Below are 16,280 nucleotides of genomic sequence, written 5' to 3'. Positions count from 1 at the left end.
AAAGTCCTGAAAATTCGTGTTTTGAACTTTGCAGAATTAGGTTGCTGACAACAGTGGGTCTCTAACATTAGAATACCTAGAGTCACTTGCAAAACTGCAGATCTTGGTGCCTCCTTCAAAGCATCTCTAGTCAGTGGGCCCATGCATCTGCATTTTAACAAACGTCCCAGCGATTCTGGTGCAAATGGTTCATGGAGAGCTCTTTGGGAAGCTCTGCAAAGACAGAGTGCAATCCGCTCAGGTAAGCACATCTCTCTGAAATCCCTTTTAAGAGCTTTTCTTATCTATTTAAATGTCTTCTTGGCAGAAGGACCTGGATTACAGTACTTGCTATGCATGCCAAGAGAAAGGTCTCTGCCAATCTGTTTACCTCTGTCCTACTCTTTTCTATTCCTTCTGAACCTCCTGGGTTAGAAAACAGTTTATACAGAACTCTCCACTTCAGATATCATGTGCTGATTATCATATCCAATTAAGTATCCTAGTCCAATCTCAAAGGACATGGGCTATTTACAGCTTGCATGGAAATTCTTGAGCAGAATCTGCATCTTTACTGGACTAATAAGAAGTCCCCTTGCAAAAAGCTGCTGAGCACACTCTCCCTCCAAGAGTTCCTAAATAAACCCCTTGGGATAAAGATTTATCTTTTTGACCCATTGAAAGGGGTCATTTAAGGAGGGGCCCATTTGAGGAAGAAGAGAAGAATCCTGCTGAGCTAGCAGGACGGGAACAATAGCAGATTTCTATAACTGATATTTGTTGAGCACATACTAAGTACCAACCTCTTCACCCATGTTACTTCATTGTATCTCCATGCTACACCTGAAGGAGTGCTGCAATTATACCCATTTCACAGATGAAGAGGGCATAGAAAGGAGCCATTGTCCAAGGCCACACCAGGCAGTGGCTTTAGAACACAGAACTTAAATCACTAGGCTATCCCATAAAGGATTTCAGTAGCCCCGCATCTCAACTTTTTGAGCTCAATTTTATTAACTAGGTATTTATGTAGCTCCTCAAAACTTAAGAGTGTTTTTGAAAGAGACTATTTTCACCAAGCCCCCACTTTGTTCTTAGTACCACGTGACTCTGAGTCCCTCGTTTTGTTTCTACAGTCCCCAGGTTTCCAGCTGTTCAAGATGGTGAAGTCACCCAGCGCCCCTGTCTTACAGATCTTACTCAAAAACTTGAGATAAGAGGACACACACAAAAGTCCTCTGGACAATGTGAAAAGCTACCTAAAATGGTCATTCCCCAGCCTGTCGGTGCCATAAACTATCCTAAGTTGTTGACAGTGTATTAGTTTTGTAAAATCTTCCATGTCAGAAATTAGGTTTTCCAGGGGTCCGGGTTAGTCTGTAAAATACCAACCCTGCAGCTCTTTGCAGAGCAAGGAGACCATCATCTTTACTTGTGGAGCAAACTATCTATCATGGGTCAATGTAATGGAAATTTCAGGAGCCTGAGAATTAGGTGACCTGGGTGCTGGTCATTGCTTGCCATTAACTGACCTTGAGTGAGTCTTTCCCTCCCCACTTCCAGGAGACATAATGTGGCCTGATGCTCGAGAAGGAGTTGGGAGCCAGACTGCCAGGGCTAAATCTCAGCTCATCCCTCCACAAAAGGTGGTGACCTTGGACAAGTCATGTCAACGGTTTTGGCCTCAGTTTCCCGATTATAAAAATGAGAATAACAAACTTATTTTGAAACATCCAAATAATGGACTGACAAATGGATAGAAGGGTGGACAGACAGAAATGTGACAAAGGAAGTTAGCAAAATGTTAACTACGGAAACTCTGTGGTGAGTATGTGAGAGTTTGCCATAAAATTCTTTCAACTTTTCTCTTCAGTGTTTGGGGTTTTTTGTGATAAAATGTTGGGAAATAAAAAAAGACAAGTTTGTTAGAAGAGTTGGATGAGATCCAGAGCTTTCGGTGGTGTTCACAATAAGTGCTTGGCCTATATTATCAGTATTATTTACAGTACAGATAAAAGACAAGACAAGATGACGGATCCCCTCAGCTTCAACTATCTGTGAGACGGAGCGATGCTAGGTGAGCCAGAGCCTGACACGCATGAGCAGAAGGAGAAGCCGGGCCACATGGCAGAGAAATCAGAGGGACAGAGAGGAGCCAGGATGCAGCCACAGAAGTCTCAGAAACCAAAAGGTATGCTCAAATGGAAGCAGCAGGGCCACGTGCCGCACATGGGAGGACCTTGAAAATAAAAACAGGTCATCTTTATTACCTCCCAAATTAATGTGTTTCTCTATCAAGCATCCCTTTGGTAGGAGAAAAGCATTGGCTATAAAGTCAAACCTAAGATCAAATTTTGTCTCTGTCACTAGTTGTGTGACGCAGGAGACCTTCATCTCAGTGCCACCAAACCACTTATACCGGGAATATCTACCACTCCAGCAGGGAGCCCTGTGGCAACAATGCTTCTGCTGAGCCTACTTTCCCATAAATGACTGGGCCAGTCCGATTCTCACTGCTGAGAGTTAGAACTGAGAGATGCACCCTTGGGAGTGGGTCCCATCCCTGGCAGAGCCATGGAGAAAGGGCCGTGAGCTCCCGGAGCTTAGTTCTCTGTTGATGTCTTGGTTCTCATACTTCCTTGGGTCTAGTTCCTTGAATACATGAGAAAAGCCTCTTTATCCTTCCAATAATTCCCAAGTTTTGCCAAAGCAAGCCAATATTGCCTCTTATTATGGGTCCACTAATATACATATTTCATAATACAATTATCCTAACTAACATAAGAGTTTTCTTCAAGTTTCCAGGCCTTGGTTTCTCTGTCTGTAAATGAGAAAGACCTACCTTCTCCCAGGGTTTTGGTATACAAATCCAAGATGGCCAGGTGTACACAATGCCATGGCACCTGGCAAACATTCAATGAACATTATTTAAATAATGAGTTTCTGAGCTTCACAACCACTAGATCTTTCTGACCCGCTACTTGGAGCCACCTTGTTCAGGTGGGGATGTGTGGTTGTGCAAGAAGAGGCAAAAGCTGTGTCGAGAAGAAGGAATGGGTTGATGGAGCTTGAAATCTGGTTTGAAAAGAAAAACTGATCAAGATTTTTTTAAAAATGTCGTCGGTCACATGTAAATGTTCTGACTTGAGTTTCTGTTGGGCTTCTTGGTTGGGCTAACGTTGGTCTGAACACAGAAAAAAAAAATGTGAAGCAATTACAAGGAAACCAAAGCTGGATTGACAGATAAAAAAACCTTTCTTAATCTAAGAGGGACTGGTCCAGAAAGTACCTGGCAGCAGATACTTTCATTTGGATTATCCTGTGAGTAATGAGGGATTTTATCATTCCAACAGAAGTAGCCATGGGGCTGTGTAAGAAGTAGGGAGTATGAAAAGATCTAAGATGAGAATTAACCTAACCTAGGGGTGCCTGGGTGGCTCAGTGGGTTAAAGCCTCTGCCTTCGGTTCAGGTCATGATCCCAGGGTCCTGGGATCGAGTCCCACATTGGGCTCCCTGCTCAGCAGGGAACCTGCTTCTCCCTCTCTGCCTGCCTCTCTGTCTACTTGTGATCTCTGTCAAATAAATAAATAAAATCTTAAAAAAAAAATTAACCTAACCTAGAAGTACCATAGCTCAGAAAAGGCAAAGGCTTTTATTATTAAAACATTTCAGGTGGATGGGTTGTGAGCGCTATTCAGTTCTCTCAGCCCTTACCCTGTGGTCCTCATGCTGTGGGTCACGGACCAGTAGCATCAGCATCACCTGAGATCGTAGCCAGAAATACAAATTCTCAGACTCCAAACTAGAAGCACTGGATCAGAACTTCTAGAGATGGGAACCAGCCATCTGTGTTTCAGCCCATCCTACAGATGATTCTGGAGCTCACCAAAGTTTGAGAACCGCTGTCTTAACCAATCTGCAAAGCTTGCAAAACCAAAGCTCTACGCTTTATTTGCTGGCAGCTACCCACCCTGTGGCTTTGTTGATACAGGGGCTTAGAAGCACGAGCCAGCCTTCTCAGTCAGCCTTGGATTGTCAAGCTTAACAGTATTGGGTAAGGTCGTCATTCTCATCCTAGCAATGAGCCTGCTTGGTGGCCATTTACACTGCATTTTATGTTCTTCTGTCCCAGTGTGTTTGTTCACCTACTGCCTCAGTAGCAAGAACATATTATGCAGCACGGAAGAACAAGAGAACAGGCTAAGAAGATAGAAGGAGGGAGTTCATAGAAATATGGCAACTTCAGCTGTGGGGACTAAAGAAATAGCTAAAGTCTCCATGACGGTGAGAACCTACTGGAAAATGAAATGCCTCATCCATTGTTTGCTCCTTTTTCTCCATCTTTCCTTTCCCCGGAGCCCCCTCAGCTCCCAGTGTACCCAGCCCCGCTACCACCTCTCTTCCCCTGCTTAAACTTTGTAGCTTTTTCTGAATAACATGAACGACAAAGAGCGAGGAGAAGAAAAAGGGAGAAATTACATTGTTTCAAGTGAACGCAACTGCCAACTTCAGTTTCTAGCTTTCTTAGAAGCAGACTTGGTTCTACAAACCAAACTAGGAGCTGTTTCAATTCATTTCCACCCTGTAATGTCAAGATCCCATTCATAGAAGAGAGTTTAGTGTGGGGGCTCAGAAGAGACTCCAGAGTCAGACCCAGCTCACCTGCTTCACAGCTCAGAGGACTCAGAACACCTTACCCCACCTCTCGAAGTCTGAGTTACCTCATCTCTGCCAAGGGGCCGGGGGGGGGGGGTAATAAAAGTATCTCTCTCACGGGACTCTTAATGAAGATTAAATGAGATCATCCACGTAAAGCATTTAGAACTGTGCCTGGCACAAAATAAGGGCTGGATTAATGTGAGCTATTAGGATTATTATGATAATGTCTCCAAAATGCCTATTAGCCTTGAGCAACATCTTGAGCATTTCCAGGCATAGCAACAAGGCAGTGAGAAACCAGACAGGATAAAGGTAAATGTGTGAGGGTCATAAAGCTGGGAGTGGGTAGAATAGCAACTAGCAACACACCACTTCAATGACTTATTAAATTACTTTGTCAGGAGGTATTTGGGTACAAGGCTGCAAGACTTGTGTTTGAATTACAGCGGTGGTTCTCAACAGGGACTGGGGGTAGGAAAAGATTTTGTTCCCCACGGGCACATTTTTGTCATCACAACGGGTGGTTGCTATAGTCATTTAATGGGCACCAGAGACGCTGCTAACCAGCTGGTGATGCACAGCACAGTCCCTCACAACAACAACAAAAAATTATCTAATCCAAGATGTCAATAGCACAAAGATCTGAGAAACCCTGAATTACAACACTATGTGAAGTTTTCTTAATAAGACTTAACACACTTTTTCAACTTTCAAAAAGGTGATGGCATGGAAGATTCTGGCACTTGATGGGACATGAGAATAGATGACCTCTAAGACCCCTTCAAGCCAAAGGCTTAATGTGGGCAGTTGACTCTTAACCACAAATTTAAGTCAATAGTGTTTCCACCCTTCACCCTTTTGCCTGGATCCTTTCCCTAAGGACACACGGAACTTCAAAAAAAGATGGTTAGGTATTGAAAGACAACCATTAAGTCACCAAGGGACATGTTTCTCACTGAAGGAACACCAATCACAATCAGAGACTTGTAAAGCTGGAAGAAACCTTAGGAAGTGATCTAGGAATGAGATTCCAGTTGAAATCTTCTATCACATTTCACAGATAAAGAAACTAAAATTTACAAAGGCCCAGAGACTCCATCTAGGTCACAGGAAGCTACCAGCTTCAGAACGTCCAGATCCTTCCAAAGAACTTACTTAATCTATTAGTCAGATAGCGATAGTATCAAGGGTCTCCTCTGTGCATGTGCTTGGCATTTTGTCAGTGATCACAGTCTTCAGCTGTTCTTACCTCTGGAAATCCCTGAATGTAGGGTTCATCTGATAAGGGGGTGTCAGTGGGAATAAAAAAAGCAAACAAAATTAGACTGAAGAAGTACTGAGGGAAAACGGCTAAGCCCCGCCCACGGATCCCGCAGCTCTGGCCTCCAATGATGAAGGGGAGATACAATGAGGTGACTTCAGTTCCCAGCCAGAGTGACTTGGAGCACAGCTGGTGGTTCGATAACAGAGGGTGGGGGAGGGTCAGGAGGTGGGGAGCAGGTCCCTTCTGCTGGGTTTCCAGTGCTCTCCTTCCATCAGAGAACTTGGGGATGGGGATAGGGGATGAACAGGGTCAGGGGGCCCAAGAGGAGTCCAGTGGAAGGAAATTCAATCTGCTTGGTGGTGGTGAGGGCACTGTGACCCCTATAAGGACCAGTTTTAAGGAATAAAATCCAGATAAATCAGAGGAACAAAGAGCACCACTTTCCTCTGGGCCCTCCACGTGCTCAACAGGCGCTGAAGTCAACACACCCCCAAGCTCCCCTGAGCTCAGAAGTGCACCAGTTCTGGGGCAGAAAGGGCGACCTGCTCAAAGGCGCCATATTGATGATGCTCGCAGCATTTCTCAGGGCGAGCGCGGGGAGTGATGCAGACACAAGAAAGTTTAGGGTAAGGGTGGATGGGAAAAATAGATTAAAAAATAGATTTTAAAAAACGACTTGAGAATGCTGAGCACTCTCTTTACTTTTTAATAATTTTCTCCACCTCATCCATTCCTGGGTGAAAGCTGCTTCTCAGAACCGAATGAGTCTCATCCCCTGTCCTGACTTTTTCCTTCTTTCTAGGGCACGGCATCCGTCACAGTGTCCTTTCCCTTCACCACCTGTGCTCACCAGCAGCACACAGCAGCTCCTCCTCCCTCACCATGGAGCCCGAAGTTCCACCGGAGGACCAGGGCGGACACTGGGGGGTTGGGGTGGAGAAGCCCACCCAGGGAGCCCGTCTCCGCAGAATCTAGACTAGAAGGGCAAGAAGGACAAGCCTGCCTCAGTGTCCTTCCATCAAAGCCCACCTAGGAAACATTTTCTGGTTCAGTTTAATGCACCAAATGGGAAATCAAGCCCACATTTTCTCTTTAACCTTGCACTATAGGAAGAAAAGCTGGTGGCCATGACCTGTCCACCTCTGCCGGCCATCCCCTCTTGGGCTCCACAGCCACTTCTTCCAAAGGCAGCTAACAGCACAGTGCCACACGCCGCTGGGGAGCACGCTGAGGGGAAATGCTCCTGAAACCGGGATTGGGATTCTGTGAAAGACAACCGCAGGAAGCTAGTCCTGGCAGTGACCGTGAACGCTTCATGCCGCACAGCGAGCCCACACACTCGCGGTCACTCACACGCGCAGCCAGGTATGCACCGAGAACCTCCCTGCCTTGTCACATACAGACACACGCAGTGAGAGGGAGTTACACCCTCTCGGCCACACACCCAGGACCACGCTTCCAGTCCACACACACGTATCCAGTTACATACACGGTTATGGATGTGCTAGGTTACGCGCCTCTCTCTCTCTCTCTCTCTCTCTCAATCTCTCTCTCTCTCTCTCTCTCTCTCACACACACACACACACACACACACACACACAGTCAGTGCACAAACGGGCAGTTTCACAAGTACTCACACACACAAGCGCAGGGCACGGGCTCCGAGCCCGCGGCGGTCCCACGCCGGAGACGGGACCTGCACCACACCACCCGCCACCCTCCGCACCCGGGAGCCGCCACAGCGCCCACCCCTCCGGCCGGGCGCGGTCTCCCGGCTCCCGCCGGCTCCCACCAGCCCCCGCCGCGCCCCCGCCCGCACACGTGGGCTCCCAGGGCCCCGGCCCCGCGCGCCCGCCGCTGCCGCACCTACCCGCCGCCCGAGGCGAGGGAGCCAGGCGCCCGGCACGGTGCAGCGGCCACCCCCAGCCGCCGAGCCGAGCTTCTGCCGCCGCCGCGCTCCCAGCCGCTGCCTGCGCCCTCCCCGCCGCCCCCTCGGGTGCCGGCTCCAGCCCCCGCGCCGGGAGGCCGGCGGGCGCGCGGCGCGGGCGCGGGGCTGTGGCGGCGGCGGTGGCTGGACCCCGAGGTGCCGGCCCCGGGCCCCCGCTCACCTGGGCGCGCCGCGCATCGTCCTTCTCCCCGGCCAGCAGGGCAGGGCTGCGCGGGTTCCACGCCCCCAGCCCCGGCGGCCGCCCCCCGCCCTGGGAGCGGCGACGGCGACGGCTGCGGGGCGCACGCCGGAGTGGGCGCGGAGGCGGCTGCCGGGACCTTGCCCCCCTGGGCTGGCCGCGGGCGCCTCCCCTGCCTGAGGGTTGCCCCTGGCCCGCGCTGGCTGCTGGGTGACCTTGGGCAAGTTGGTTAACCTCTCTGAGTGTCCATCTCCCCTCTGAGAAGAGAATAAATATAAAAGCTGAAGGCGCTGGTGGTACCCGTGCCAGGGGAAATCCTAACCCCGGATAGCTTACTTCCTTCTCATGCCTCTGACTCTGCCCAGGGCTGGGTTAGTTTGGGAGCAGGGCTCTGAGTGAGCTCTGTAGTGCCCGAGATAGAGGGCTCCCAAGTTTTCCAGAGGCAACGTTTCATTGGCCTGAAATCTTCATAAGGGATCCTGCCCAAGAGTGTCAGTCCACTCTTGGCTTCCCTGATCTGGAAGTAGCTTGTTCTCCCAGCTCCGTCTACTGGTGACCTTGAGCACCTGGTTAGATCCCGGGTCGAGCCTCTGGGCTCCCATCTGTAAAATGGGAACCAGAAACGCACGGGCCGTGTTGAGACTTACCAGAGTTCCGGCCTGTGTGTCACTTAGTGAGTTGTCATTATCTGTGAGCAACTCTGGTAGAATGCAAAACATTTTTCCTCAGTATGTCTGACAACGGCCTCAAATCCTAGGGAGGAAACAATTCAGGAGTTAAGCAAGTCATGCTGAGAAGGTGCAAAGAGGGTCTGCCTTTGGGGAGAAAGGGAAGGAAGCCTGAGGGGGGGGCACAATTCACCCCCCCCAAGGACCACTGAGGCTGCCAGGAAGCCTGACAAAACAGGGAAGCTGTGACAGTAATTAACCTCTGAAAGCAAATAAATCTTCCAAGACTCTCTTAAAAATTATTAACTTATAATTGTGAGCAAACCCCGAGTGAACTGGAAATTTAAATTAACCAAACTATTCATGCCAGATACTTGAGCTGGTCCCTTTCTCAGCGTATCTCTCCGTTGATATGCCTCTCATTTCTCCCTTCTTTTACCATGCCTGTCTGTCTTCCTCACAGTCTGTATTTCTTCCCCATCTTAACTCCATACACTTTTTCCTTCTTCTTTCTCCCTTTTTCCGTGTTGGTCTGTACATCTCTTCTTAACCTTCTTTGTGCCCCGTCTGTGTCTCAACACCTCTCACTCCCAGTGTTTCCCACCCATTACTTCTCTCCCTCGCATGGACAGGTCTTGAATCTTTATTCATTCGCAATCGAATAGTGGAAAAGCTGTAAGTTATTTCTCTAATGATAATAAGGTCTGAACTTAAATTTATCACTACGCAGCTGCCCTAAACCAAATACTCTTGATAAATGACCCCATTATCCTCACACTCACGGGAGCTCACCGCCTGAGTCATCTTGAACCACTGCACCTCTGTTCTTTTTCTCCCCTCTCTCCACTCAATCACTCTCCAGTGCCCAGAGAGTCTATCCCCACTCTGCCACAGGCATCTGTCCTTTCCTTCCTATTCCCACTGGGCAGTCACATTTTTTTTTTTTCTGGAATCATAAAAAGGACCTTCCACCTGGTCTCTGCCCTCCAGCCCATCCTCATTCCTGGTATCAGCCAGAATGCTTTTCCTCGGGCAGATCCCAGTGGTGTGTCACTCCTGAGCGCTAAAACCTAATGCCCTGGGAAGGCAGAAAGCGGCTTCCCAAAGATAACCATGTCCTAATCCCCAGAACCTGTGTCTATGTTACCTCGCAGGGCAAAAGGGATTTTGCAATTATAATTAAGTTAAGGGCCTTGAGATGGGAGATTATCCTTGATTATATAGGTGGGTCCCTCAAGTGTCCATAAAAGTGGAAGCAAGAGGCACAAAAGGAGATCAGAATGATGAGCTGAGAAGGAGTTAAGCAGCTGTTACTGGCCTTGAAGATGGAAGAAAGCATCCCAAGACAAGGAATGCAGATGGCCTCCAGAGGCTGGGGAAGGCAAGGAAACAGATGCTCCTCTCAAGTCTCCAGAAAGAAAGGCAGCCCTGTGGACGCCTTGATTTTCGTGCAATGAGATTCATGTCAAGACTTCTAAGCTAGAGAAGTATATGGCAACAATAAATTTGTGTTGCTTTAACCCACTAAATAACTTACTGCATTAGCAACAGCTAACTAATCACAGTGCATCTCTTTTATTTACGAAGGGGCACGCCAATGCCTTATCTTGCTATGAACAGCAATCCTATTTTCAACCACCTTGCTCTACCCAAAACCTTGGCTTTCAAGAGCTCTGTCTGTTCCCTCTACACCTTCTTTTCTTCTGTCATCTGTCCTGGTGTACAATGTCCTCTCCAGAATGCCCCCACCCCCTCCACCCTCCGCTGCGACATTGACAGCCCTGACACTTTCTAGTGCATGTGGGCTCCATGGAGCCGTTCCTGATCCCTCCCTTTGATTCTCCAGAACTTCATATTTGTCCACGTATATTTTCCATGTCAAATGGTGTTTTCTAATGGGAGAGAAAGGGAATAAGACTGAGGACAGGACTCCAAATGCTCAGGTCGAAACTGCTGCTGGCTCTCTGCTCTCACAACACCATGTTCATCTCTCATTGTAGCAGTTACCGCCACACTGTGCTGATTTGCAAGTTATTTCTGGGTCTGCACGACTCACTGGATGGTGAGAGCCTCCAAGGTGGAGACTGGGTCTTACCTCCCTTTCTGTGTCCCAACCCCTAGCACGGTGCCGGGCACATAGTAGGGACCCAATAACTGCTTTGAATGGATGGATAGGAAAGCAAGTGCAGTGTCTGATTGTGTTGAGCAGACAGGCTATTAATAAATATTTCTTGCACCATCTGTCTCTATTCAGTTGGGTGATCGATAGAAACACCTCCGTTAATGCAATGTGGTTTTAAATAGAGTGAGCTGATGCATGGCTTGAACCGTAGACTTTTTCTTTCCTTTATTTAATGTTTGTTTGTTTCTGGTTTTGTTTTGCTTTTACTGAAAAAGAATGCCACAATAAAAGGGCTATTTTTAAAAAATCAGTCCTATTTAAAAAGGGCTATTACTTCAAGTAAAATCATTATAAACATGCAAACTCTTTGGCCCAGCACTTCTGTTTCTTAAAATGTGTCCTAAAGGGTATTAAGTCTATGTGCACAAAGATAACCTAAGAACATGTTAACAAGATCTTTTATAAGAGTAAATAATTGGAAATAACCCAAATGTCCAACAATAGGAGATTAGCTAAATATATTATCTCTACCATGAGATACCATCCAGGCATTAAACATGATTTTGTCTATTGGTATCTATTATATAGAAAGATTCATGTGAATATTTTTACATTCTTTATTATGCTTACCTGTATTTGCTAACCACCATACGACAAGCATATATTTAGAAGTTAGGTTCAATGATTTTTAAAACTAGCTTTGCCTCCAGAAGGAAAGTTATATAAAACTTCAGTATTTTTCCAAGTTCCAAGAAAATCTATCTACAGATAATTCTCTGATTACGACAAAAACAAAGTCACAAAAGGCTTGAAATACAGCCCAGGCCTGTCTTCATTCTACTAATCCATTCACTCTAGGAATATTTATTGTACCCTCTCATTTAAGGCCTTTGGTAGCAAGCAACAGGAAAGGACTTTAACTAATGTAAGCCAAAGGGAAATTATTGGAATACTATCTAAAATCTCACAGAATTCCCAAGATGCTGGGAGACAGGCTTAGAGAAGCAGTTACCCACAGAACTCCAGAAAACCAAGACGCAAAAAGCGCACTAACTGCATCACAGAAAAACTCCATCAGAATGGTGTGTCATCCATCCTGACACAGGAAATGGCCTCCACCAGTCTCCATCCTTGGGCTACTCACCCAAGGTCAAAGTCACTGGAATATATCCAAGACTGGTCAAGCCTAGCTTTGTGTCTCCTCTTTCACCCATTCTGGATCACAGATGAAGGAGAGAAAGCATCAGGTCCTTCCACCAAGACGATGCTATGGGGGAGATTTTATTGCCCCAGTAAATTTGGGATGCTGCTAGAAAGGTAAAAGGGCCGCTGGCAGTGTGAGGATAATAAGCGGCCACTGCCGGCCCCTGCCACATGCTGTTCCAGCATCCAGGCCCAATTTCTCAGCCAGGAACCCTCCAGCATGAAAAGCTCAGAGGAGCTACCAGGCCCAACACACAGCTCAGAGGAGATGAGGAAGTCCTCAGTTCTATTAGGACATTGATAAACTTGAAAAATGTTGAGGTTTTCTTTGGTTAACTTCTTCCAGTCTGCAGAAACAAATAATACTGTTTTTCTCTTCTGGTTGTCTACACTTGACCTGTGGGGTACATATATCTTCTGGTGTACTTACTGCCCAACAGCCGACCGTGCGGTGGGTATCTTATCAGCGCCACACTATGGGGGTCATCTTAAAAGTCTCAAAGGTTGTATTAAGCTTCCTTCACTTTGGCTGTCTTCATTACGAAACGAAGCTGTGTGTGTGTGAAAAAGAGAGAGAGAGAAAGTAGACAGAGAGCTCTTCTTTGCTCAGAGAAGATGGAAATTAAATTCCAAATCCAAATTGCTGAAATAAATCAGTGTTCCCCTTCGCACTCACAAATTTGAAGTCTGCATACCTTCCATCCACTTAACTGCTGCTAAAAATTTAAACAGTTGAACAAAGAGTTTTAACATAGTTGCAAAGGCACGGAAACCAAACTGTGGATACCTTTCCTAGTAATGAAGCCAGGACGGCCTGGCTTCATTTTAACCAACTACCCAGAATAACTGAGAGCCTAGCACAAGACACAGTGGAATCCACAGGCACACGGATCATTCACAGGAGTCCTCAGTTGACTTTATAGACAACGGTTCTGTGTCAGGGGAACAAGTTTAAACAAAACTTTCTCTAAATGCAGTTCTGAAACAGAGAAGGCTCAGCAATTTGTTGTTTGCAAGAGCGGGATCTCCCTGAGAGGGCCATGTTTACTCTCATTTTGTACCACGTCCTGGACTGCATGATTATCTCCCGTGCCCCAAACCCAGCTCAGACCCTATGAGAGGTCCTGTGGCTCAGTCCCTGTCCTCCTGGACTCTGCCCCCTCTGCCCAGGCATTGCAGCTCACAGCGCCCTCCTCTCCCACTGTGCTCCAGCCACAGGACTCTTCAGGACTCTGCTCAGAGACCGCCCTCTCTGGCCCGGGTCTTGCACTTACTGTTTTGTAGACCTGAAAGGCTTCTCCTCTGGTTCAACCTTAATATCTCTTACAGCATGGTTTCCTCTTGACCCCTTATCCCGTCTTGTGATTTTCTGTCCTGGCACGGTTTATATAACGAATGGCCCTCATCTTCCTCTGTAACTGATTCATTGAAACACTGATGTATTTTTTTTACCTGCTTACTTTCTGCCTCCCCAGTAAAATTTAAGCTGCTAGACGCAAGAGACTCTGCACTTGAGAAAGAACCTGACCTAGAGTAGACACTCCCTTGGTAAGAGCTGATAAATGGGAGAACGACCCAGACATCTGAATTTGCATCCAGAGCTTTCCTGCTTCCAAAAGGTGAGCGTGCTTCTAGGAACCAAGAGCCCCTGGGGGCCAAAAGAACTCACATCCCCGTGGATGAAAGTATGATCTCTCACTTCTACGGGAGACTGTGGCTTCAGGAGAAGTAGACTCAGCTGCAGGAGGCATTGGGAAACAGAACAGGTGGTTCAGATGCACTGACTTCCTGTATCAGAAACCAAACGGTGGGAGAGTAGCCATGGAAGGACGAGCAAAGCCTCCGGCTGCCTCTCACCCGGAAAGAGGTGCCCGGAAGTCAGTCTAGTCTAAAGGGAATTAACAGGATTAGGCAAGAGAATATGAGACCACATAAATTCAAGATAGGGTGTTCCTAATAACTTGCTGTGTGGCAAAGTCTTTATGAACCAGCTCTTTGAACACTGAAAAGCCAACGCCTGAAGCAGCGAAGAATAGAGGCCGATAAAGAGTGACCCAGCAGAGTTATCACGTCCTGATAAGAGGCTCTGGCCCTTTTTTGTGTTTAGCTGTTCTTTGTCCTCTAGTCTTCCTGATATTGTTGGGTTTAATCTATTTACATTTGAAAAGGCCATTAACGAATTCATGTTTTAGTATCAATAAAAATCAAGTAAATGAATATTTAGTCTATCCAGAAGGAAAATGAGAAAATAAAGTGTCCGAGGACAACTGGATCAGGGAGACAGATAGCATGTGACCTGCCGGGCTAAACTCTGGCACGACTGAAGGTTTACAAATTATTTCTTAGGTAGGTAGTAAAATTCACTGGGTTTCTTGTTTGTTTGTTTGTTTTTGTTTTTGTTTTTGGTGTGGAGTTCTGTAAGTCTGGGTAAATGTACAGAATTATATGACCACCATCACATTCAGGTTATGGCAACACTGAGTTTTAACGTAGATAGGGGTATTTCAGGATAAATTAATTCTTTTAAAAGATTTTATTTATTTATTCATGAGAGAGAGAGACAGGCAGAGGGAGAGGGAGAAGCAGGCTCCCTGCTAAGCAAAGTCTGATGCAGGACTCGATCCCAGGACCCTGGAATCATGACCTGAGCCAAAGGCAGATGTGTAACCAACTGAGCCACCCAGGCGCCCTTAGGGTAAATTTAATGGGACATGTTTTACTAGCTTTGGCTAATATGGACAAGTCCTCCTCCCTACTACCCATCCCCACCCCTCCCCCCATCCTGTACAAGTTTGTCCCATGCAGAAACTTGGAAGCTTTTGTCCTGTCACTAAGAGACGAAGCTCAAAAGAGGGCAAAAGTGGCTACAAGAAGGGCAGATTTGGAATGGCCTCTCACCCCGCCGGATTCCTTGGACTGGTTTGAGCTATAGATAGAAAGAGTCAAAAGCAAAAACCAGTCGTGACATTCAGGAAAAATACATGAGAAGCGAAGCACAAGTCAGGACTGTGGGTTCAGGGCCCACTAATAAAGCTAGGCTCAGACCTGGGGAGAAGGCCATGTCCTGGCACTTGGAGAGGCAGGTCATTCAGAGCCCCAGCCCTAGCACGGGCATTGGTGGTCTCATGATAGGATCTTTGTGATGCAGGGGGTCAGAGCAGACAGGGACAAGTGAGTATGGCTGACATGTTTGGTCTGGGGGTGCGTGTGTGGTATTCCTTTGGGGTCTCCTACAGAGAATAAGGAGCACTTACAATAGGTTGCTTAGTGGTGGTTTGAACTAGCATTTCATGTTTAAAGAAGGCGACCTGGGTACTAAGGAGTTGACAAATGTCTGTCCTGCAAAAGATTTACTAGTTTTCCATGTAGCAGCCCCCATGCTCCACCATGGGGATATGAAGAATAAGAAGATAGATACCTCTCTTTAAATCTCTCAGAGCCAGCTAGAGGAGATAGGGCTGGACAGAGATAATTTCAATATATTGGGCAAGTTAATCGGGCATACATGGAAAATGGAGCTCAGGGCATTTATTACTGTTGTAGTCATTATTTTATTATTACATAACAAATATTTATGGAGCGCATACTATTTGCTAATTATTGTGCTGAGAAAGGTTTAGGAACTTGATATTGATAGAACATGACATGGTTAAAAAGTGGCAGGGCCAAGATGGGAATTCAGGCTCTCTGACTTCGAAGGCTTTGCTGTGAGCAGCCATGGAACAGAAATCATAACGATAACAATAATAAGGTATGAACAACATCAACAGTTGATGACATTATATGTATTGGGGATTCACTATCTCCTACAATGTTAAGAGCAGTTATGCAGAGGGAAACAATAAAGCAGGCCAGATTTCTGAGAAAGCGGAACAGGGTCCCGGATATTAGACAGAAACGATTCAGCGGGTGTAAGACTGTCTCCACATTTGGAGCCGTCTAGCACTGGAGGTACCAAAGCACTGGCTGGCTACCATCTGCCAGGAATGCTGAAGCAAGAACCCCTGCTCCAGGTGCGAGGTTCAACATCACCTCTGCCACTCTCCCAGCTCAATGATTCTCTGATGCTGAGATTTGAAAGCTCAGTCTCTTGTGCCAGCTCCTTCTCCGGCGAACACTTAAATGTCACAGCCCTTCCTCTTCTTTCACTCTCTACAGGCCCCCAGACTCTTTCATCCACAAGGCTTGCTTTAATTATCCTTTGTAAGCTAGCAAGTCCCCAGTTTTGCATGTCAGCCCAGAATTCTTTTCTGAGCTC

The 16,280-nt window shown here is 46.9% G+C and overlaps 2 protein-coding genes across 5 annotated transcripts in view; one reads left to right on the top strand and one right to left on the bottom strand.

Moving 5' to 3' along the window:
• HTR4 (5-hydroxytryptamine receptor 4) overlaps positions 1–8,274 on the bottom strand; it is a 176,566-nt gene extending 168,292 nt beyond the window's left edge. For all 4 annotated transcript variants that reach the window (XM_032337386.1, XM_032337388.1, XM_032337385.1 and 1 more), the window contains exon 1: positions 8,012–8,274. The gene's annotated coding sequence lies outside the window, so the exon portion shown is untranslated. The remainder of the gene's footprint in view (positions 1–8,011) is intronic.
• Positions 2,050–8,262, top strand: LOC116587241 (extensin-like). Its single transcript, XM_032337937.1, has 3 exons — positions 2,050–2,170; positions 6,706–6,830; positions 7,555–8,262. The coding sequence occupies exons 1-3, from the start codon at positions 2,050–2,052 to the stop codon at positions 8,260–8,262; spliced, it is 954 nt and encodes a 317-aa protein (XP_032193828.1).
• Positions 8,275–16,280: the final 8,006 nt, after the last annotated feature.

The sequence above is a fragment of the Mustela erminea genome, chromosome 3 (genome assembly GCF_009829155.1).
Source record: "Mustela erminea isolate mMusErm1 chromosome 3, mMusErm1.Pri, whole genome shotgun sequence".
NCBI classification, from domain to species: Eukaryota; Metazoa; Chordata; class Mammalia; order Carnivora; family Mustelidae; genus Mustela; species Mustela erminea.
Note: the sequence above shows the minus strand (reverse complement) of the source record. Positions and strands in the feature narration are given on the sequence as shown.

Excerpts from the sequence above, each read along its gene's own strand:
- LOC116587241 (XM_032337937.1), top strand. The coding sequence starts at position 2,050 with ATGCTAGGTGAGCCAGAGCCTGACACGCATGAGCAGAAGGAGAAGCCG. Across the intron at positions 2,171-6,705 it reads GAAGTCTCAGAAACCAAAAG|GGCACGGCATCCGTCACAGT; the intron begins GTATGCTCAAAT and ends CCTTCTTTCTAG. Across the intron at positions 6,831-7,554 it reads ACCAGGGCGGACACTGGGGG|GGCACGGGCTCCGAGCCCGC; the intron begins GTTGGGGTGGAG and ends ACACAAGCGCAG.